The sequence below is a fragment of the Rhamphochromis sp. 'chilingali' genome, assembly GCF_963969265.1.
Source record: "Rhamphochromis sp. 'chilingali' genome assembly, chromosome: 15".
NCBI classification, from domain to species: domain Eukaryota; kingdom Metazoa; phylum Chordata; class Actinopteri; order Cichliformes; family Cichlidae; genus Rhamphochromis; species Rhamphochromis sp. 'chilingali'.
In genome coordinates, this window is record NC_137942.1 from 26,894,690 (window position 1) to 26,920,028 (window position 25,339).

The window sequence follows — 25,339 nt, forward strand, 5'->3', positions numbered from 1 at the left end:
GCAAATCTGTGTGTTTACCACTTTACTGTGTGTCAAATCCACTTATTCTTATTCCTCCTGAACTCTTTTCCTGTACTTAGCGTGTAACTACCAAATAAGTATTTGCATGAGCTCTCATACCCAAATTATACTTTTGGGGGGCTGTAATCTAGAGTGTTACCAGAATGGAAAAATCTACAATTTTATATTTGGCAGGACTTTCAGGAACATTTTATTGTGTTAGATTCTTCTTCTTATGTCTTGCAATGCAAAATTAATGTTACAAAGTGGTTTCCAGTTGCAGCTGAAACTTGAAGCAAATAGTAGGAACTGTGTTGTTGTGTCGTGATAGCAAAAGAAGCTTTTTGATCATAAGAGGAAATAGGAGCTAAACATGCAATTTCAGCAACAGATCCTCATTTGTTTGTTTTTCTTTCTTTTCTTTTTCTTTTCTTTTTTTTTGCACAGCTTTATTTCAAATTAAATTTCAGGTCTGTTAAGCTGTTCAATAGCCAAACACGCATCAATCATTTTCATTACAGCCGTCTAAAATCCAATGTAAAAGTAAAAAATAAAAGATCGACAGCAAAACACCACAAAAGCCACATTTTTTTGTCATGTGTCATTAAATATATTCATTTTCGATAAACATAATATATTAGTATTACAAGACATTACACAACCATTTGCAATGGACACTGCTAAACAACATTTACAAGCCAATGTATTAACATGAGCAGATAATTATTCTGATATAATATCCATGGAGAACAAAAGTCTGGCGGGCCGTACCTTTCTGCAGATGCCTGCAGGTTGAAAAATGTCGGTACAGCTGAGTGAGCGAAGACTTTGTAAAAACTTTGTAATCAACAAATACATACAGTATGATGCACAGAGTACTGAGGTGTACCCGTGTATTTACGTCAAAGTGTACATGTGTGTATTTGGGTGTTGCTTGTGTGCGCGCGTGTGTGTAAATTCAGTCCAAGTTTCTCTCAGTGTATGTGTGTGTGTGTGTGATTGTGTGTGAGAGAGAGTATGTGTGATCCCCTGGGTGCACAACATGAGAAATTTGTCTGACATTCATTTGTTTGTCTTTTTCTTTTATTAAGCCTCTAGTATTTAAAAAAAAAAAAAACTCTGGTTAATTTCACATGGATAGATCTAGTTAATGTTTTAACAACAACAAAAAAGTAATACTATACAGCTATATAACATGTAGACAATCGGTCATGCCTTTTTGTCCAGTACCAAGTCTTAACGATGAAATTCAGTCCTCAGAAAGTCGTTTTGAGGTGAAGAATATTTTACACAGTGTGCTAAATAAACATCTGTGATATTTTTTTTTTTATCACTCCACAGGTTATTTTCCCACAACATTGAATATTGTGTACAAAGTAAATGTGTACATAATTCACAATCATCATTAGCCAGTCAGCTACAGTAAATAGTGAGCATGCAGTTTGTCAGTGGTATGAGGTTTGCTTGATAGGTCGATATTCTCTCTCTCTCTCCCCCCTTTATTTAATGAGGTGAAATAGTTCACTTCATCAGTTCTCCCACTGGGAAATGCTTGGGAAGTCCAACTTACAATTAGTCCTTTATTAAAGAAAAAAAAAAACTACATTCTGACTCCACTGTAGTTGTGATTTATACAGGGTTGTTACAGTCCACCAGAAACATCAGCCTATGGAGTCATGAGTGAGGCAAGCGGGGTTTCTACTAGCTATACATTCTATTAAATGGTAAAGGCTTGTTTTTTTCCCTTTTTTGGACAGCACTCTAAAAATGTTGGAACATATTTTATATGTTCTTAAACGTCTGACTAGTAAAAATAAGTGCATGGTTGACAAATCTACTCTACACCTACTTGATGCTACGGCATCGTCTACTAAAAATAATGTCTATGTATCCAAATATGGTTACTTTACATTGCAGCGGTCACAACCACAACATACTGTTGATATATCAATAAGCGCTGAGCAAAGGCTTGCTTGTAGTGAGATCATTGTACAGAAAAATGGCATTTTTTTTCTTGTTTTACTGAGGTAACACTCGCCTATGAGCAAGAATGGCACTATAAGACAACAATTACCATTTTTTCACTTGTATCTGAAACTTTTTTGCTAACGTTTGGCAGGTTGTGGAGAGAAATTACGGCCGTGCTATAAGTCTTCATTGAACTAGACAATGATTTTTACACCACAGTGGAAAAAGATCCTCTGAAGACACAAACAGGGTGACAGAGAAGATGTGTCACTCTTTAAAAACTGAGCAAGGGGCTTTAATAAAAATGCATTGTGGGTAAAATGATCAGGGTGAGACATATCTGTAACACTAGGTGCAAACTCTGCAATAATACAACAAAACAACCGCTGAAAGACAGACTGTTGAATGAGCTCCTTCACAACTGTTCCTAAAGAAGAAAACACTAAACTCTTCGCTCCAGCTCAGAGCAGCAGCACTCAGTCATTTCCACATTTCTCCTACGTATTACCTGTCTCTCTATTTTTAATTCTTCCAGTTTTTTTTTCATCCATCCTTATCCCTCGTCCTTGATTTCATCCCATCAGAGGCCTAATTCTGCCTCTGACTCTTTTTTCCCTCTCCTCTGCAGATACTTTTAGCACTTCCCCCTCTTGTCGCGCTGTTGGAACTTCCTCAGCCTGCGGCCCCACAGGTCCTTCCAAGGGATGAGGAGGCTTCCCTTGTCGGCAACTACGCCGCTCTGCCCAGGGGAGTCGTCGTCTGTACCCAGGAGCAGGTACTTCCTTCCGGGCTTAATCTTGGGACATTTGCAGGCCACGTCCTTGGCGCGCACCCACAGCAGCTGGTCTCCACGACGGATGCGGTGCTCACCTTGTTTGTAGATAGAAATGATGTTGACCGTGAACTTCCACCACTCGCCCGCCTTGTCACCCTTAAGAACGTGCACTTGAACAGCTGGTTTAAGAGAAAAGCACAGGTTAAGTCACCCACAAGAAAAAGTGATTCAAGTCATATAGTCATATAGTAATATAGTGTGGATATCAGCACCCCTTGTACTGGTTAAAATCTAAATATCTGGCTAAAATTACAGGTAAATGTCAAATTCTTTACCAAATTCAATGCAAACCAGCAGGGGTGTGTCTACAGCCGAGGTATGGGGTGCACCATTTAACTGAACATATAATCCCCAACACCAATTAAACATTAAAGATGTATACGCAATAATTGCAGCCCAATAATATCCTGAAGAAGACTGTAAAAAGTGTCATGTTACATGAGTACATTTAAGGTACTTTAAGTATATTTCAATATACTAGTATACAGTGAACTATTGGGGCACTTAAAAAGGATTGTATCTTATACTTCTTTTCTACTTTTCAATAAAGTATCCATCAACAAGGCTATTTTCAAATTGTTAAGCAGGTCTGCTTTCCTGATAACAAATATGCAATAGGATGCATGGCTGCATAACTTGAAAATTGTGACTTGTATACATGTTTTCCACATTGAAGTACATTAAAAATTTCTGACTAAATAGTTTGATTTCCTGTGGCCCCTCTGGTGCATTCTCAGTCACTCCCCATTTTAAAAGTCCTGGAAACAACCCAGTGACAGAAAAACATATTGTAACAGTGTCAACTTGTATAATATAATTATAATTATATAATTATATATCAAATCGACTTCTATAAGTATACACTACAGCAAATAGAGCCCTTCAAAATTATTTTAAATGACCACATTTGCCTTGAGATGAATTAGTGAAGTGGAAAAATAGTGGGAATGATTGACAAGCACCTTCTATTTCAACAGCGTTTATATATCATTGCATGAAAGGGTGAATAAAAATGTCTGTTTGAACCCAGTAATCTGCAGCATATCACAGGCCCCTCCCTTCATCTCTGACCTAGGACCTTTCCTTTTCGTGCCCCTGAGCACACTCCCTATTACAGCAACAGTTTCCACAGCACTCCCTGACTCCCTTTGCACTACGCTTTCTGATGTAGAACATCTGAAAGCACGCATCGGCATAAAGGGCACGGAGGCATTTTACTTTTAGGTGGCCAGGCTGGGTTAAAGAGAGAAGAAATAGGATATAGGGTTCTCTAATTCTCTTTTCAAAACATAACTGGCCAAAAAAGAAGTTTTATAGGAAAACACCACATCTGCTAGTAATATAACTTCTGAAACAAATGCTTTTCAACTGGTCTTTCAGGTGTTAGATCTGAACATCTAAACATGGACGTCCTCAGGCTAAATCAGGCCAAACCTGGTAACTATTGGTGCACCACTTGCAAGTGAATTCATACCAGGATGTGACTCGAGCTCCACTCGCTGACGCTTTCTTGTGTAGATTCTCCATCAAACCAAGCAGGTAATTACTGCATCACTAAGATAGCAGCAAGAGCTAAACAGCGAAGACGCCGGAGCTAATATGTCCTTCAAGTCAAGGACTCTTCCTGGGAGGGAGGGTTAGCTTGGTATGCATAGTATATCATCTAAGCTCCAGATTCTCAAAGAGAGGCCCGCGGGTGGTTCATCAAGCAATTATATTCTGCTTTTCACACATCAGTTGAATTATAAAACAGCAAACCATGAATTGGAATCCCTAAATTGTCATCATATTGATGGAGCTTGGATTTAGAAATGACTAACTATAGAGTGCTACTGAGATGTATGGAAAGTTTGTACACTTGTCCTCTTGGTCGATGTCCGTGCAAGCTTCTCCCGTGCCAGTAAGGACGCTTTTTAGCACCTAAACACAATCTAATCTGGACAAGACTTCATTAGATTCCATATAATGCTCATTTGTATACCCAATTTAACGCTGTGTCAGCTAATGCGTTACCTCTGCAGTTTTATAATAATAACAAAATAGGGTTTACTTTCTCTGTTTTTAAAGCAGGTTGGCCTTATAGTCGCCTTTCTGGCTTAACACGATCACTTTCCGTGTTCATCGCCCGTCTTATATCGCTGCCAAGAATGCAGAGAACTGAAGGAGTGGGGTGTTTAAGTATGTGTGTCGATGCATGGTGTGAGCAAATTGCACACAATTTCAGAAGAAAGAAGGTTTGTTGGGCTGAGTAGAGGGAGCTCTCACAGCCCCGCCATTCATCGCAGCCCTCTCCTTCATCCAGACACATAAAGGGTGTGTGAGGGGGAGGAGGGGGAGGAAAGGAGGGGCCACTATTTGTCTTCGCAGCCACAGAAAAAGTTCCAGCAGAATCGGGATGTGTTTCCGACCTCATGAGCTGTCCGGGTTCTGCTCCCAGAGCCCCATCCAACTTCGCAGCGTGAGAATCCAGTGGAGATAGCGCTCTCCTCCCCAGAGCTGCTGTGCTCGACTCATTGGAGGAGACTCTGTCAGGCGCAGTCTCTCTGTCAGGGTCTGCCTCTCTCTCTTTCTCTCTCAAGTATGTTTTCAGTCTTTGCGACGTATTCAAACACACACAAATCCACACACACCTTCTGCCACTTGGTTTGAGCTAAATAGACAGCACAGAGGGAACGGGAGCACGGGGTCAAGCAATCTATTACAAAATAGCGCACACTGTTTGGTGAGGCAGACTGTGAGAGGAAGTGTGAGATGATCCTGCAACTCGCACAATGGCTGCCAACCGAGCCTCCCTCTCACAGCCAAACTTCCCACTGGGTTTATCTTCTTTGGGTGTGCTGCGACTTGACACTGCGTGCCACCAACAGGCGAGGGCTAATGAAATTAGAGCTCACTTAATTACCGTGCAGAGGCCCCTGTCCCCTCTGGTTATCAGCTGAGTGAATGATCAGGGACCTGTTACCCTCGGGTGAGCGAAGAGAGGTGGCCAGCTAGGCTGGGAGGCCCTGCCTTTGAGCACCATCCCGGAGCGTCGGTAAACACGCGGCCCTTTGATTCATTGTCCTCCCTGTGGCAGGGAGAAGGGAGGGTATGTGTGTGCAGAGGAGGGTGTCAGGCGAGAATATAATCCCTTTATGTCCTCCGTCTCCGTAGCTACGGCAATGATGAAAAACAAAAATTGAATAAACAAAACATATTTCTTTTTCTCCGGGGTGGCAATCCGTCACCGTCTGGTTAATTTACCACCTGTTTGCGCCCCGAGGAATGCTCTGTGCCGGCGGAGTGCACAACTGTGTTTAAACAGAGGGCCCCTTCCCGTGACCCCCGGGGGGCCTGCATCGCCACTCACACATGGGGGTGCCCCCCCCCTCTCCGAAGAACAGAAAAGAGACTCAAAAACCCCACAAAAGCGAGGCGACAGGCCTGAGAAATGAATTAGACCACGGCAAAGGAAATGCATGCTAAGCAATGATGTCTGCCATAATGTCCCAGTGCCGCGCCGCCAGAATCATCTGCTTCCAGAGTTTTTTTCCGCTTTTTTTTTTCTTTTTTCTTAATGAACGTGGCAGATTTTTAGCTGCACGGCCTGTCTCAGCTCCAGTAACTAAGACTTAAGTCAAGGGAAATATGAATAATAGCTAAATTTGGCTCAGTAGCAAAATGTCACAAATGGACTGAATTATTGTCTTCCCAACTGTAACGGGCAGGGGCGGGGGGTCAAATACAGTTGGGCAATTTACAGTTGGATGCTGTTTAAAGTGTAACTGATGACGTTTCACCAATGATTTTGATTGAAAGACGCATTAGTCAGCTCTGACAGAGATCAACGTAACTGGAAAGGAACGGCTCTCAGCAGCCCTGATCAGGACAAACTTTTTGCAGCAACCAGTTTTTGCATGAATTGACATGAAGTTAGTTTTAGTGAGTTAACTAAAAACTGGGTGGTTTACCTTTTCCGGATAATGTGCTGAAACTTTTTGTGTATCTGTCTCTGTTGTTAACAAATGTGGTTCCAGTGATAACAGATAATGGATAACAGTGTGACTGATTAGCATTGCTGAAAATCTGCATTGAATCATTTACCATGTAGATGAAGGGAGAGATAGAGTGAAATTAAATAACTGCATATGTTATTTTGTCTATTTTATCACCCCACCACTGTGTGGTTGTGGTTTCTGCTTCATAATGGACCTGCATCATTAATCATCAAAACATCAAATATCCTGCAGCCAGTTTTAACACAGTGATAGTGATATTTATATACACCTGGCACTGCCGTGTTAACGGTTTGTTGCAGCCGCTTCGTGTCCTGCACATTCACTGACGACATAATTTGATTTCTGTGTATTTTGGCCTCCCTTATAGTTTGTGATTTGCTCTGAAATTGCAGTAGGTTTTGCAAAAAGCTTCAGAATAACCAGCCTGGGCAAAGCGTATGTGAGTGTGCATGTTTGTGCATCTCTTTGTCTTTTACAAACTCTGCTGCAGGGGTGCAAAGCTGCTATAATTTTAACATAGTTCAGACATCCATACTGTGATTCTTTTACAACTGGTTGTATATATATGGCTTTTACCCAGTACAAAATAGTGAGAAAGCAATGCATCCTAAACAGTTCCTAATCTTCACATCTAAGCATTACTTTCTGTGAGATATAATAACTAACCTCATGTTGTGTTTCAGCCTTTTAAAATCACCAAAGTGATTAGATCACCCTTTTTGGATGTCAAGAACAATATCAGACTCACATCTGCATTGTAAATTTTTAGCTGGAGCCAAAAGCCAGTTAGCTTAGCTGGCTATTAAGAAGAAAAAAAAAGCTAATTTGTGGAAAACAAAAATCACAAATTATAATGTGCATGAAGTGATCAAATTAAATTCAGGCAAGTCACAAAGTGAAGCTTAGTCACTATCCCAGAAGATCAGCTAGCATCAGCAAATTCCATGTTGGATATCTATTTAAGCTGCTGTAGCCTGCACATAATCGCAGTGCATTTGCATGCCACTTTGCAACCCACCTGAACACCAGCCCCACCTTTTGTGCTGTGACTGACTTAATCAGTATCAGGTCTGTTGATTCCTGTTTTGTCTTGCTGCTTCCCCCTCCTGCTTTCAAAGTATTTGTGTCAAAAATGGTAACAGATCCACTGCCAAATCCAAATTACCGTGCATGGAAATAACAATCTTCCTTTAACTATAATGATTGATTAAATTATTAAATTTCCAGTTTTCGGCCAAAGTAATCTATTGCAAGCCAAGCTCAACTCAAGCCAGACTTTCTTCACGTTAGCTGGCTCCACAAAACCTAAAACCCCAGTAAGAGACAACCGTGATGGTTGGGCTTACGAAGCCCCAGCTTTCTCTTGTTAGGCTTTGTGTGTGCTCACATAAAGTGAGACTTCTGTCTAATTTAGTCAAAAGAAACAGCTTGCGTAGGGCTGTGAAAAAAACTCAGTTATTTTGGCAAAAAGCAACAGAGGTGCTACAAAAAAAAGGCCAGATCAAAGTAAATTTCACATTACTGACTAAATATTCACTACTAATACTAATAGGCCATAATGGATTAAAATCTTGCAGTGCCCACAATGTCCCTCTGCTCAAGATGGCACATGTGCAGGTGCACCAGACGTTTTCTCATGAAATTGAGCTCTACGGCATCAACTGGACCCATTGTGTTTATAGGCAGCGAAATGGTGAGCATGACCCAAAGAACACCATCCTCTCAGTCAAGCACGGAGGTGGAAACATTATGCTTTTGGACATTTTTCTGCTTAGGGTACAGGATGACTTAAATTAAAGGGCAAATGTATCCTGAAATGGATGGGTCTTCCAGCACGATAGTGACAGAAAACATACCAACTAAGGAGTGGATAAAGAAGAAGCACAATACGATCATGTAGAAAATTTGTGCGCTTCCAAGCAACAGCAAAGAAAACGAAAGGATTTAGAGTTTCTGTAAAGATCAGTGGGCCAAAATCCCACCTGAGATGTGTTCAAACCTGGAGAATAAGTACTAAGTGATGTTTTGCTTGAGGATCAAATACTTATTTCAATCAATGAAATGCAAACAAATGTATAACTTTTAAGTAATGTGGTTTTTTTTTTATGGTTTATTGATTGATATTCTGTCTCTTTGCATCAAAATGAAACTACCATAAAATATTTGACACTGTGCATTTCTTTGAAAGTGAGCAAATTTGCATATTCAGCAAAGGACCCTTTCATTACTTTCTCCACTGTATAGTTCCAAATGTTTGTATACGTACTTTAAATACTTTTTTGTTACAATATGACGTTTTTAACATATCATACTTTTGCTGACATATTAATTTTGTCCCATACTTTTCTCATACCTCACACTTTTTGATGACTGGTTCTAATCATGTAAGACCAGTAACTCGCACCAGTGTGCCAGTTGCAGCATCATCTGACCATCCACATTTGCGTTCAGGTATGGATCCTGTACGCATTTACATTTTCAAAACATCCTCTATTTCCTAACAAACACACTCTTTTAACACAAACATCTGGTATGAAGTCAGGCTGAGTGTGGTGACTGGCCAACTATTTTTATATCGCTATAGCCACGCAACTGCACAAGCAACTTTAATAAGTGACTTAATCAAGGTTAAACACCCACGGTGACCCATGCTAATGGTAATTCTGATGTATACGCACCTTCAAACGAGTCTCTATTGTACTCATGAGGGATAAGAAAAAGAAATATGTCACAAGCGTGATGCGATCAGATCAGCTGAATCAGCATAATAAATGAGCAATTACAACTTGACAGAATGTTGGCTGACGGTCACACATCTTGAAAAGCTTAATTTTCAGAAGAGTGCTTTTTTTTTATAAACCTTTTTTTTCCAGGGGTCAAACATGTTAACTTGAGTGCATGGAAACTCTCAGAGAGAGCAGAGATGGTTTTATATTAGTGGACGTGTTCTAAGGCTATTTAAAATAACCTAGCAGTAAAGCACAAAGACCAGCTACATGGTGTGGACTGGCTATGCTCCGGATCAGATTAATTGAGACATTTGACCTTGTGACATCTGGCGGGGCATGTTCCTGTGTGCTGGGCTCACTCACCGTAGTCTTTTTTACAGTATTTCTTCAACGTGATCTTCATTTTGCCCTTGGAAACTTTACAGTGAGATTCACAATCTGAGGAAAAGAAGACAGAGAAGGGGAAGGAGTTTACGAAAATGTTTTAAATTTACATTCGCAGCATGTGAGCATCGTCAGACAGGGCTTCAGATGGATGACCTTCACATTTAGTCCCTTACGTCACGCTCCTTGTGCCCCCGGGGTCTTAAGGATGCTTTCAAAGTGCCACTGTGAAGCAGATTACAGCTTACACAGATCCTCCTGTGTCCGTCAACACGCTCCTACCATACGCCTCCCATGTTTTTCCATTCCAGCCCGTTCCCTCGTCACTGTCCTGGCATCCCTTATGTCAGCTCTGAGGGCTGCTGAGGTCACTCGTGCACAAGAGAAGGTCGCAGGGGGGGGAATTAACCGGAGACCTACCAGACATTAGTGGGGACCCTTAGCACACTCTAAGCCACATGAGGCGAGAATGTGAATACTCTATAAGGCTGGCCGGGGCTAAATGTTCTGGATCCCTCCAGAGAGTAGCAGTGACAGAGAAGCTCACAGACTTATGATTAATGTCTCAGCAGCGTCCCCCCCCTGCACTTTTACCTCACTGTATGTGAACGTGGGTTTGAGCGCCATGGGGCTTTATCGATGGCCACTCTGGTGTGCTGTCACCCCGCCAGGTACCTTTTGTAATGAGGAAGGTGGTGGTGGGACCAGAGGCCAAACTGAAAATTGAAATCATTTGTTCCCTCCACTTTCCACTGACTGACACAAATTGGAAGCAGACCATCTCCAAGTGTACCCCCGCCGCCTCCTCCCACTTCCCACTCTGCCTCTCACAGAGCAATAAGCCTTGTGCTCCTTTCTCTGGGGGGATGGGGGGGTGGGGGGTGGGAAAGCTGGGCTGGGCAGTCTGAAGAGAAAGGAGGGGGGCAATTGAGAGAGAGGGGGAACCTTTCAGCTTGCCTGAATATGGACAAACTTCATTATTTCTTCCAGCCCTCTGTCCAGTCTTCCCCTTTCTTCCCCATTATACTCTGTGTGAATGAGGTTGCCTGGGTAATGATGGAGAAAGAAAAAAACACCCCTCTCCTCCCTCTCAAAAAAAAAGGAGAGAGAGAGAGGGAGAGGAAAAAAGAGCGGTTTGGTACGTGGGATGAGGATTGAATTCATGTATGTAGAGAAAGCATTTCTGCTGGAATTCCTGGCTGGTTTCTGGGTTGGCGGGAAAAATAAGAAAAGAGGAAATCCCAAAGTAAATGAATCTGACGAGTCCATATCGAGCGTGCCTGATTTCCATGTAAATGAAGTGGTGGTGGTGGTGGGGCTCTTTATCTCCTGCAGGCCCCTGGGGGCCTTCATCATACCTTTCTTTGATAGCTGACGTTGCCCATTAGCCCCTTAGTGCAATTGCTGCTGTGGGCCATTACACCCACGGCACTCATTAAGGTCCAATCTCCTGCTGTGAGGACAAACGCCCCCTTTGTGTATCTCTGCAGCAGTGCCACGTTCTTTCTGCGGGGTCCCCAGGGACCACACTGCTCCTAATTTGGAGGGTGGTGTCTGTTTGGAGTCTCTGACAGGAATCCAAACTCCACACAGCCTCGGCAGTCACTATAGCAGGAAGTGGGGCTCGCAACAAAGCACGCTGAAGTCAGTGGCGCCACTCTCGTCAGACGCTGATCGATGATCAGAGGTGACTCAGCCTATTTAAACAAACCTGGATCACGGTGAAAACTCATTAATATGCTGAAATTTATTTAAGCTGCTGTTGGTTATTTAAGAATAATTTGAAATAGGACAGAGCTTCCCCAAAAACTGCTGCACATACTAGCGTGGCACATGATCCAATGCCAGCAGCCTGACATGGAGATTCTTGTCAGAGCACATGAACAATAGGTTCAGGCAGAGCTTCACTGCTGGTACAGCCAGCCTTGATTGAAATACAAACTGGTGCAAATGAAGCATGTAATCAGATTAGGGCCGAAACCCCGGGGAGGCTGCTGGGCAGGCTGGGAATACGGGCAACAAGGCCACAGGGAGCACTGGCAAAATATCTGGAGTTTACATCAGCATCAGTCTGACCTCGCCGACGTGCGTTTAGCTGAGGAGCGTGGAAAGATGTGCGTGTGCTCAAAATGCACTTCTGATTTCACGCATGGAGGAACAGTTGGCTTAGTTAAAAAAAAATCCCACCCACGGTGATACATTAACATAGCTGAATTAATATAAATGAAAGGGCAACAGCAGCTTGAAAACAGAATATGTAGTAAAAAAAAATTATTATTTTAAAAACGACACAAAATCTCTTTGGTTACTCACCTGTCGGCTCCTCATAGCTGCTGTAAGTCGCTGTCGGAGATGCAGCTGGGATCTCTGTGACAAAGTAAGGAGCACAGTGAAGAGACAATTTTCTCTGCCGCCATATTGTTCTGTATATTGAATAACGATAATTCCAACTGTGAGAACATGAAGGAATTTCCAAGTGCCGTCGGACACGAAGCTGATTTTGACACACAGATGTACTGAAAAGATTTCCTATTAATGTCCTGCTCCCTCCTGACTCTGGTATGTTGTAGGTACAGTGAGCCAAGGCCGCTGGTCTCGTTAAACTCGGAGCTGGCAGCGATTTAGATATACACAAAAATTTAATATCATACTATTAAAACCAAAAGACATTATCTGAAAAAGTTACAAGAAACCAAATCCATTCTACTCTACTAGCTGAGTCTCTTCCAGCTTTTACACCACATTTGTAACTGCCCCAGCAAAATTAAAGAGATCCTGGTCCAGCTGGTTTGCACTTTGAAATTATCTCTGTGAATTCTGGCCAAACACTCTGATTCTTACTGTACAAACACCACTGCTCCACTTCCACACATGGGCTTTATCAGAAATGTCAACCCTGTTAGCACAGGGGATAATCATTAGGGTGTATACGTCCACCGTGGACGTTGCTGTTGTCTTATCTGTTCATACCAGCCACCTACGATGTCCCGAGCTAAAGCAGCTACTAGTGACCCATCTTTGCTTTTGTGAGACGTTGGTGTTTACTGCCAAGGGCCTGGAATCTGCCAGGGGTAGATACAGCCAATAAACATATCAGCCATCAATCCCTTGGATTCATTCCGGGGGATTTACTGCGAGTTAACGGCCTCGAAGGCAAACAAGGCCATATTAGTCAAGCTGTAATCGTCTGTTTATCCAGACTCAGGCTTAAACAGCCAAATATCTATCCAAAGTGATGGAACAAGGGGATAAAAATAACATGGGATGAGAGACAGAGAGCAATGGATTCATGGATAAAAAGGCACGGTCTGTCCTTTTCAGGTCCTCTCTGTGAGGCAACCTGGGTGTCACCACCTCCAATTAGAGGTGTAGGAGGTGATCTGGTTAAAGGTGTGCTTGTAGCAACATTTAAAATGAAAAAGAAACACAATATTTGATAAATGAAAGTGGTAGAAGTAGCCCTTACTGATACAGGGGGCTATGGGAGAGCGGCTCTGCTGGTAGCCCTTGGCACAGCGGTTGCAGGTGATCCCCGTCACGCCGTCCTTGCAGGGACACTGGCCTGTTGTCTGATTACACGTCTTCCCTGCTGCTCCAACTGGATGGCAATCGCATGCTAAAGAGGGAAGAAGAGCACCAAGCTAAACTGTACACAAGTAAACAACTTGCAAGTTAAAAAAGAAAAAGAAAGGAAACACGAGCGGTTAAAAGTAAAAAACAGATATCAGCTTACAAATGACTACAGCATGTCTCGGGCCTGTCCTCTGCTGACTCTACATATTCTATACAATAAAAAAGTCATCTTAGCACTAAAACCTAGTAAGAAATCATTCGCATTAGAGGAGGCTGTGTTTTGCTTCCAGACCATCACAGATGGGGAACTGGGCCCTGCACCAGCATAAAACCTCAATCAAATTACACTGCTTCCCTCCGCCCATTACGACCATAAGATTCTTCATTAGGTCTGCTTTGGAAGGCACGCAGAAGGGTAAATAACTTGATTAATTACAGTGTTTCACTTTCACCGCGCAGCACGACACCAAATGTTTGGCGTGTGCGCGTCGCGGATGTGTCTGTGCGTGAGGGCAGGGAGCTCCTCGCGAGTCGGCTTTGAGTCCTCTGCTTCGGTGCGATCAGACAGGCTGTGCGCTCTTCAGATTGAGTTTCCAATGTAAAGCCTTTTGGCAAAAGGGCTCCTTGCAAATACTGCCTGAATAATGTTTCCCAGTAATGGACGAGTGGAACGCACTTCAAAGTGTGTTTAAGCTTTTAGTTGGGAGGATCGCACGTTAAATGTGAGAAATTTGTTCTGTGTGTGTGTCACTGCCAAACTTTTACTATAAAGCCAGTGTTTGAAGTTGAAGCCCAACCTCCCTATTAGTCCTGCATGTGTACCAGCAGAGTCATTCGAAATTTGCTTGAAGTGGTCCAGTAGACGTTGCTTTTTACTTGGAATTTATGGAGCTTTATGAACATTAGGGGATGCTTATTAAATCTTTCTTTAAGAAAGCCTAACGTCTTTGTTTTTCTTCTGCCTCATTCGTATCATATAAAAGCTTCTGCCAGTTTGCTGAAATAAAACCAAATGGTGACATTTTTAGGGATCTACCTCTTTTCCCCTCCAAGAAATCAACACCAGTGTGTTTTTCACATAAATCCAAGGGATGGTCGTTTAACGGAAACCATAGCTGCAATAAAATGATCATCACATAAGCTAACGATAAAAATTAACAATGCGATGGAGAGATGTTTTGTTTCAGTCGAAACATTTCAACCAGCTTAGTTTTCTTTTGACTGCTACTGTATGTTTGCATGTATATACTGCAAAATATCAGTTCATACAAATAAAATTTCAAGCTAGTATGGGAACAAAGCTAAACTGTAACTTCTGGTTTCTGCTCCACAAGTAATTAAACCTCATTTCAAAATCCTATTGACTTTATGACAACACTGATTAAAATCCAGGCTTGGAAGAGGTCTTTTGTCAACAAATGCTGTGAGACTTGCTTCATATGTCTGGATAAAGGCTGTAATCAAAGACTCAAACAATCCAACTTCGTTATTTATTCAATAATTCAGGTTTTTGCAGGAGTTAATTAACAAAATTTCCCATGAGCAACAGACCACAGGGAGTTAAATGTCACTTTGACAAAAGAGTTCATGAGCAGGTTGTGGCTTTGCTTCAGATACTAATAACAGCAGGATGGAGACAAGCATGTTGTCGTTTTCAGGGCGCAGAGAGTAAAGCCAACAACTAAAAGACATTGAAATATGACTTTGGAGGAGAGCTTTGGTGAATTTTATGGATATAACTTAAGATCCAGGGCAAGCAATAGAAGCAAGTATCTGGATGATGACTTTAAAATTAAAGTGGCTCTAATTTATTTTGCTGCAGTGTAAAAAAAAGAGAAAAAGCCTAATTTTTTCATGAGAGATTGTAATTTTATTATGGTGTTTAAGTGGATTAATGAATCTTCCACACACTAGGACAGAGTTGCTAATTGTAAGAGGAAACTCTCTTTAGCACATTTGAGTACACTCATGCTTTAAAGGTACTTACACAACATTATGACCAGGAGAAGTGAATAACACTGATTTTCACTTCATCCTGGCACCTGCGAACATTATGTACTCAAAGTTTATGTGTTAGAAGGAGGAAAATTGGGCAAATGTAAGAACTTGAGAGAGTTTGGCAAGGACCAAACTGTGATTGCTACATGAGTAGGTTAGATCATCTCCAAACCTGCAGCTCTTATGGGATGTTCTCGGTCTGCAGAGGTCAGTATCTTTGAAAGTGGTCCAAGGAAGGAACAGTGGTGAACCAGTGACTGGGTCATGGGCGGGCAAGGCTCTCTGATAGCATGAGAGTAGCAAAGGCTGACCTGTGTGGCCTGATCCAACAGATGAGCAACTGTAGCTCAAATTGGTGATTCTCATAGAAAGGCATCAGAATACATCACGGTTTGTTGTGTATGAGGCTGCATAGCTGCAGACAGGTCAGGGTGCCCACGCTGACCCCTCCCCACCACTGAACACACCAACAATTGACATATGAGCATCAGAACTGCAGCACTGAACAATGGAAGAAGGTAGCCTGGTCTGATGAATCACATTTTCTTTACATCACGTAAATGACTGGCTATGTAGAAACACCTGACACCTGCACGATGGGAAGAAGGTAAGCCAGCAGAGGCAGTGCAATACTTTATTTAATATTCTGCTGGAAAGCATTGGTCCTGCCATCCATGTGGATGTTACTTTGAGACTTCAGCATTGTTGCAGGCCATGTACACCCTATCATGGAAACAGTACTTTCTGGTGGCTGTGGCCTCTTTCAGTAGGATAGTGGACCCTGCCACGAAGCAAAAATGGTTCAGGAATGATTTGAGGAGCACAACAAAAAGTTTGATGTTTCCTCCATTTGCGTTAAAGCCTGTTGTTAGTTTTGGAGAGTTTTAAGCTATTTCAGTATTTAAACAGAAGAATTTACCATCAGTACCTTTAAAGATGGCTGCACGAGGTGACGAATGACATCTTTAATAGTTCAAAGTAGAAATTGGGGTTCTTCCAAGTCTAGTTTACATCTCCTGTAGCTCGGTGGTGTCAGATTTGTCAATCATGCTGCTTACCTCTGTTGTTGTAGGTGAAGTAAGCCTCATTAGCTTAAGCTGGCTAGCAGTGCAGTTACTCATTGCTAATGAGGGTCTTTAAGTCTGCCACTAATATGAATGTCTTAATCTTGTAAAATTATTTCAGACTTCTATCAAAGAAAGAATTCAGCTAAAGATTCAGAGTGATCATTATAGATGTGCCTAAACTGCCTGCTAACAATAACACTAACGCTGAAAGCAAGTAAGCATATTTCCTAAATATTATTTTTCTGAATCATATTTATTTAAGTAGTTGTAGACTTGACTCGAAACTCTTTAAGGTTTCCAAATCAATATTTGATCTAAAACTGTGTAAGCGGAAGGATAGGCTAGACTGTATATTAACCACTGGAAAACTACAGTACTATTGCCCTCATTACAGGTGTTAAATACCGGAAACATGACTTAATTTCATGAATGGTTACTGAATGGTTTAGGAGGGAAGGGGGGGTACGATGCAGTGAACCATGTACCAGTTCCATCTCTCTGGACTCACCGTGCCTAGTTAAATACTTCTAGGCTGCCAACCGTAGGAGGTAATTCGAGAAAAAACAAACTGTTAGGGGCGGGCGGCGTGCGCTGTGGTTCTCCATGAGCCACGTTTACACTGCGCTTGATGAGGGGTGAAGTTGTTAATCTGGGAAATAAAGCATGAGGCATTCCATGTAGCTATTGGAAAAGTAGGCACAGTATAAGGAAGAGCCTGTTTTTTTTCCCACTAAACCTCCAAGCAAATTATTGGGAGGAATGTTTTTTGTTGAGATGTGAAGTATTTTGGGGGGTGGAGGGGGAGCAGGCGGGCGCAGGAACGGAGAATGAAAGCAGACTTCCTCCTGGCTGTGTTGGCGCTGCGCTGTATTTCCTGTCCAACAACAGCAGAGTGGGATGGTTGGCTGAATTGAACAATAAATATAGCGGTTTTTAACTGATGTCACATCACCGTGTTTTTGTCACCTGAGGAGTAAGGCAGCAATCAGGCTGTTTGGGTTTGATTCCAGAGCAATGAGCAGCACACGTGAAGGGGATGGGAAGAAGGGCTTCAAGTGTTCAGGTTACAGTACAGCTGTTTGTAAAGACTTTGGAAAGATGTATGGGTGTTGCTTCACCATTAGGCGCAGTGAGAACCTCTGTTAAAATAACCTGCTCTTAGCTCTGACCCCCTGAACTGAACAACTCCCCAAATATAGCCTGAGAAAATGTTTATGCTGGCAGACTGAAACAGTGAACCATTCGTCATGTTTTAAGCTAAGTGCGCAGATGATCTATCAGGCTTCAGTTCGCCTCATGCAGCAAGCTCTGTTTGAGGGTGTCTCTGATATAAAACGCCTCTATAAAACGCATTTGTGGGCTCGGCTTCTCGTGCATTCGCTTTCCTTTCATGCGAGCTGGAGAAGTCTGAGTGAATTAGGAGAGGAAGCTGTTGTGGCATGCAGTAGGAAATATCACGTTGCTGTTCCGGTGTTTTGATAGCCAGCGGTGTACCAAGGATAGGGGCACCAGAGGATAGGCATTTCAAGACTTTGTCACCAGCCAATCAGAGCTCAGCGGTGGATGTGGCTGAAGACCACACTATGAGCATCTATCCAGAGTTTCTCATTTGTCATTAGTGTGTGGGAAGAGGTTGGAGATTAAATGCACAGAGGCAGGGTGAAATATTGTTTAAACAAAGCATGCTGAGGCACTGCTGTAAAGTTAGTAAAAAATTACATTATTTGTTATCCAGACTTTCCATCCAAAAGGCAAACTTTAGCCCGACTGATTACAGAAATAAAGAACAATGGTCCATGCACTCTTACTGTACATATCTCACACAGGACTGTTTGTGCATCTGTTGAGTATTTTGCTAGTGCATGTGACTGAGTGACAGCAGTTTGTTTGCTCAGGGCCTCTGAGCCTGTCTTTACTCCCAGAGGAGCTGCAAGACAGAAGGAGCTCAGCTTTTGTCCCCCACGCACATTAATCCTCTGCAGCTCGACGTATGTGCTCACACCTGTGTGCGCGTGTTGTTTTTCCTTTCTCCCCGTCCACATGCGTACGTGCATTGGAAGTATGAATGGAAGAGAGGGACGATTAGCGAGCTGTTTTCACCGCTCCACTCAGTGGATCAGCTCGCACCTTTGCTTTGTTATGTTTGTCTTGTCAGGGATTCACTGAGAACCTCAAATATCTGGGGAGCTGCAGGGGTCCTTTCATCGACACCAAGACAGGTGTGTGCTTTACTCGAAACTTTTCAACGAATTCTTGTCATACCTGAGCATGGTGAAGAGTGAGTGTATAAACTATTACAAAGAGCCTGGTTTTGGAGGTTACAGTTTCTATAAAAACTACATCTTTCCTTTTTTTTGTGATTTTTGTAGGCATTTTTTTGTAGTATTTCTTGGCCAAATTTGTATTACTTAACTTAAGTTTCATTTATTTTTTTGGTAGCATCTCTTTTAAAGGGCTGGGATTTCTGGATCCAAACATAGACTGTATATAAAAGATAGTCGCATACCCAGACATTGGTGGTGTGGGCATGTGGTGGTTTTTTCACACTTTTTTTGGAGCCAGAAATACCAATAGTCAATAACAATATGATTCTGGGTCATACCTAATAAAAGTCTATTTTGGAGGGTTATCTGGGGAATCCTCACTGGCTAACAACTTGCAATTTCGCAGTGAGATCTGACACACACTGGCTTCAAAAAACCACGTCAGAAACACCCACCTCAACGTTTCAAAACAGGACTTCACAAACCAGTTGGTGACTTCTTGTAGCTGCTTTCATCTTATGCCAACGGGATACTGAACACTGACTCGATGGATGTTTTTTTTAGACAACTTAGATCAGCGGTCCCCAACCTTTTTTGCGCCATGGACCGGTTTATGCCCGACATTATTTTCACGGACCGGCCTTTAAGGCAGCGGTCCCCAACCCCCGGGCCTCGGACCGGTACCAGTCCGTGAGTCGTATAGTACCGGGCCGCGAGAGTTGAGGCTCAGGTGTGAAATGTATGGTTTTTATCGGTTTTCAGCGTTATTTTGTTATCATTTTTATCGTTAACTCGGTTTTCCTGGGTCTTTTCACGTGTGTTATGAATAAATCTTCTGTTTTTCGGTACCGGTACTAGTTTTATTTTGTTGTATTTATCCGCGACACCTTAAAGGCCGGTCCGTGAAAATAATGTTGGGCATAAACCGGTCCGTGGTGCAAAAAAGGTTGGGGACCGCTGCTTTAAGGTGTCGCGGATAAATACAACAAAATAAAACTAGTACCGGTACCGAAAAACAGAAGATTTATTCATAACACACGTGAAAAGACCCAGGAAAACCGAGTTAACGATAAAAATGATAACAAAATAACGCTGAAAACTGATAAAAACCCTGAAAACGATACATTTCACACCTGAGCCTCAACTCTCGCGGCCCGGTACTATACGACTCACGGACCGGTACCGGTCCGAGGCCCGGGGGTTGGGGACCGCTGACTTAGATAATGACATTCAGATAATGTTGGGCTTTTATAATCCAAAGCACACCAACGCCGAAAACATGCTCAAGAGGTCCAGGTCAGTGGTACAGGTGAGTTGAGGTGACACCTAGTGGACATCTCTTTTCAAGCAACCACACCTGAAAGCCCTCAATTTTTGGCTTTAAGCCTTTTTTTGTGCAGCTTACAAGATATGAGATTTTTAGATGTTGCTTACTCAAATCTGTTTCGCCGGCTCTGTAGTGTGGTGGTTTTAAACATTTGCCTAACAAGCGAAACATCCCCAGTTTCATCCCAGGCAGAGATACAAATCCCTTTGGGGATATGTGAGGAAGAGTATCCGGTGTAAAAATCTGCCAAATCAAACACATGGAGCTACCTGCTATGCCAAACCTCGTGATAAGGCAGCAGCCAAAAGTCGCTTACTCAAGTCTGTTTTAAACTGTTGTGTTTCTACTTGTATACATTGTACCAAGCACAGCATTTTTTTTCCTTTTGGAAGACACCTTCAACATGTGTCCAAAGGTTGGTCTTAGAGAAAGACTGAGGATCATTCATATTCCAAGAATTACACCATACCATCCTGTTACCTTTGCAAGCTCTGCGGTGAGAGATGGATTTGGTCATGTCCCTGTAGTAACCCTCCTTGCAGTAGTGACAGTGGCGTCCTGCTGTGTTGTGGCGACAGTTGAGACAGACTCCACCGCTTCTACGGCCGGACAGCTTGTACAGCTCCATGTTAAAACGACAGCGGCGGGCATGCAGATTGCAGTGGCAGGCTGAGTGCATAGAGAGAGAAAGAGAGAGGGAGACTTTCATCACTAATGCAGAAACTCCTACCTTGACATTTTGCAGCTGGGCTAAGCATAATAAGTTCATTACTTAGTTTATTGAATTTAAACAACCCTTTGTGGTAATGCCATTGAAAACCGTTCAGTTTTTCTGATTTTCATGTTTTCACTTTGGTTGAGTGGTTACACAGTCCCCTGTCGTTTGACACACTCTAAACCCGTGGACACGCAAAACCAAATGCGGTGTCATCAAGCTAGAAAACAACGCTGTTTTTCTTAGCTCCTGAAAAGGTGACGTTTTAGAAATATGAGCTTGTTATCTGACAGTGACGAACTCGGCACACAAGTTTAAAGACTTACCAAATTGCAATTATGAGGCAGCCAAATTCAGTCTGAGAAAATGCACTTTCTTAAAAAACATCACAGAGTTCAATCTCCCAGTATGGGTTCGTCAGAGTAAGACGAGGTTATTGAAACAGATGGTGTGCTGTGGTCTGGATTGGAAATAATGAAGCCTCTAAAAGAAACGTCCTGGTTCAAGCTCTGTGTTGCTGGGCCACCTGCTTGTGAATTTAACCTCTGAACTCTGGTGATGTCTGGCAGGAAAACTTTCTTCCGCTCTCCCACGCATCTGAGAGACTTGTTAATATCGACCCCAAGATACATATTGCACTGATGCATTAAATAAAGAATTCATTTTTGAAATCATAGCTCGTGTGAATAAAAATGACATTGTACCTGTTTAATTTATCACACTTTTGTCACTGGTCACACAGTTCAATTCAATTAGCTATTAGATTATTAGCTATAACAAGAAGTGTATCAGAACAAGTATTATTAAACCAAGTACAAGTCACTGAAATGACAGTAATACTTGGTTTAAGCAATTAACAAGCTAGCTATATTGACCTGTGAGCTTGGCTCAAAACACACAAGTGACACAAAGTGTGTTTCCTCCAAGAGCCACTTGAGGCTGCTTCCAAATGTTGAGCAGAAAATTAAGCATGGGGAAAATAAGCATAGGCTAGTACAAGTGTACAGTGTTGATTTTGTATAAATACTTCATTAAATTCTATGAAAATTGTCATAACACTGAGGTATTTATGTCCTAACTAAGCTAACGTGCTAGAGCTAGCATTAACTAATACTGTTTACCTTTCTGGCTCTACCTCCTTGTCCAAAGTAAAAATAAAAAAACAAATAAAAATCAAAATGGCAAGTCAAAACTTTATAAGCATAGTCCATTAAATACATACGGAGCCCCGCAGGGGACATGGGAGAAAAAAAATTAAGACGGACTTTTGCGAGATCTCGCAAAACAAAAGGGATAGATAGATAGATAGATAGATAGATAGATAGATAGATAGATAGATAGATAGATAGATAGATAGATAGATAGATAGATAGATAGATAGATAGATAGATAGATAGATAGATAGATTGAGAAGATTGATCAGAAACCCATTGTCAGGCTTTCCTGGTGAGGTAATCATCTTCTCTTCGCCCTTCACCGGACATTCAACCCATATTTGATAAATGAGCAGGATGAAGGCAAATGTGCTTGTTTTCTTTCTAAACCTCCGAGGGCCTGGCGTCCACATATGTGGACATCACATTTTGGGTTATCTAGACCACAATACAAAATTCTGCTCTACGAGGGCCTGATATCTACTTACGAGGATATTGTACTGCCACTGTTCTATTGCAATTTTAAACAAATGTCCTCATATGTGGATCTCAGGCCCTTGTAGAGTATCATCAGGTCCCAATCAGCACAAATAGCAAAGGGAAATTAAAAATGCATGCCATGAAAGAGTTCGGGTCATGGAAGGTTAAGGCAGTCGTCTTTATTTGTTTCACCAAAACGTCACCAGACTAAAGTTTCAGCATAATGTCGGCAGACAGTACATGATTGCTGTAATCTCTGTTTCAGTGTTAGTGCTGGTTTTTCACTTTGGCTTTACTGTATGCACGTCCCTTTTCATTCAGCCCATTTCTTACCGTTCCTTCGCAAACACTGGCTCATGTTTCTGCACATTTGCTTTTCATTTCTTGTTTTGGTGCAAATAACATCTTTAAGGAGTTGCATAATCTTTTCCATTGTTTCCACTAACAGCTCTCTTGCTGGGGCCACGCTTCCTTTCAATTAGCCAGGTAGAACAGCTTGTTTTAACATATTTAGATTTGTGCAGGTATTTGTTTCAGACTCGCAGAACACAAAGTGATTCCACAATTCTTCCTCTACTTGGAAAATATATGTGATGAATTAACCTAATTTAATTAAACTTGTTTGATTCATGCGTCACACATTTCAAACTTTGTTTTGTGTCATATTTGTGCTCGCTCTATTTGCTACAAAGTGGTCCTTCAGGTGTTTTGATTCTATAATTTTTGCCAGGTCTTGTTGCATGCGTTGCCTTTTAAGCAAAAGTGAAACAAGACACTGCTTTGGGGGAACTTTAGTGTTTTTTGTGGCAGGGTAATTTTGCAAGTTATTTTATATATAAACACCCAGCACGGCCCTGCGGGCGGTTTATCCTTCAGGCTCGGGTCCTCTACCAGAGGCCTGGGAGCTTGAGGGTCCTGCGCAGTATCTTAGCTGTTCCCAGGACTGCGCTCTTCTGGATAGAGATCTCCGATGTTGTTCCCGGGATCTGCTGGAGCCACTCGCCTAGCTTGGGAGTCACCGCACCTAGTGCTCCGATTACCACGGGGACCACCGTTACCTTCACCCTCCACATCCTCTCGAGCTCTTCTCTGAGCCCTTGGTATTTCTCCAGCTTCTCGTTTTCCTTCTTCCTGATATTGCTGTCATTCGGAACCGCTACATCGATCACTACGGCCGTCTTCTTCTGTTTGTCTACCACCACTATGTCCGGTTGGTTAGCCACCACCATTTTGTCATATATATATATATATATATACATATATATATATATATATATATATATATATATATATATATATATATATATATATATATATATATATATATATATATACCATAATTTCATATTTGTTTTAATATTAAACACATTTAAATTCTCAACTGTTATCATCTTTGTGTTATATATATATAATTTATTTTTTCTTACTTTTTTATTTTTTTTGCCTCTGTCAGTCATGTACCATTTTTATGAGCAGCCCCCACAGTACCTCACATTTTGGTAATCTCTCCATCAGTGCGCTCTTCTTGCTGTTATTACAGGGAGATGCAGGCGATAAGACTGTCACATATGCTCCGTGTTCATCAGTGGTCTGAATCACGTACAAACGGATTCACACCTGCCATAAGAGACCGGAGCTGGCAGGTGGCTGGGATTCAAAAACACTGCTTTTGAATGGGAGGCCCAGAAGCGCGCGCACACACACACAGTAAAACACAGAGGTGTTTGGCAGCTGTCGCAGGCTTATCTCCCACACCTCCCTCCCCAAGACTGATCCAACACGCACTATGCCAGGCTTTGAAGAACCTCTCTCTCTCTCTCTCTCTCTCTCTCTCTCTCTCTCTCTCTCTCACACACACACACACACACACACACACACACACACACACACACACACACACACACACACACACACACACACACACACACACACAGGCTCCCTCCTCCCTTTCCCTCTTACTCTCTTTCTTATCCCAGATGTTATCTCCACTTAAGGGAAGTGTGAGGGAAAATGCAACAGGGCCTTTTCATGAATAGGTAACGGAATGCTCTTAGTTGTCTTTCTCCAAGAAGGCCAATGCTGGTATTGCACTTTTCATCTTTCCACATACTGTAACACTTAAGTCATCATTTAAAAACACACAATCACTTTTCAGACACAACAACATTTGACAAAAAAAGCAGGAAATACATCTTAATTTCATTCTTTTTTAAAAATTTGGTGTCAATGATCCTTAATATTTACTTCACATGGGAAAAAAAACTTCTATGTTTGCGAGAGCATCATGAAAAATAATAAGTGCTATCTCCTCAGCTGTCCCCAGGCTCTTCTAATGAGCTGTGTTATCTCATCCACACATCCCCACTCTGCTCACACTGCCACTGTAGTGGTTTTCCTGCAGTGACAATAGCTTGAGTGCTGATAATAAGCCATGTGCACAGTAGCAGGCTCCAAATGCCTCTCAATAAAATCTGTCACACATTTGCCAAATAACTGAGTTAGTGAAAAGCCCAGCCACAGGTAAATCTCGGCCAGTAACTCCAATAATTCCACTGTATGCTGCTGCCATCTAATACTAAAACTGGTGCAAAAGTTCTCAGTCGGGTGACTGCAGCTCATTAAAGAAGAACATTTAGCTAATTTGGTTAAATAAGCTATTTTATTAGGTCTAGCATACTGTATGCAATCAGAGAGACACACTGCAGGACAGAGCTTCATCTTCTATGAGTTTAGAAAGAAATGGTTACTGCAAAACAGCTGCTTGCTTTGATTGGACATCCAGAGTGGCAATGTGTCTTTTCTGGGTCTGCTTTCATTTGGTTTCAAGGGCCTACTTAGAGCTATGCT

At 42.1% G+C, this 25,339-nt stretch overlaps 1 protein-coding gene across 1 annotated transcript in view; it reads right to left on the minus strand.

Annotated features, from left to right (window-relative positions):
- Positions 1–200: 200 nt before the first annotated feature.
- ntn1b (netrin 1b) overlaps positions 201–25,339 on the minus strand; it is a 49,406-nt gene continuing 24,267 nt past the window's right edge. Inside the window, exons 3-7 of the mRNA XM_080905025.1 lie at positions 20,624–20,812; positions 13,381–13,530; positions 12,228–12,281; positions 9,894–9,968; positions 201–2,922 (exon numbers count right to left, since the gene is read on the minus strand). Of these exons, the coding sequence (XP_080761151.1) occupies positions 2,603–2,922; positions 9,894–9,968; positions 12,228–12,281; positions 13,381–13,530; positions 20,624–20,812 (788 nt within the window). The 3' untranslated portion in view covers positions 201–2,602. The remainder of the gene's footprint in view (positions 2,923–9,893; positions 9,969–12,227; positions 12,282–13,380; positions 13,531–20,623; positions 20,813–25,339) is intronic.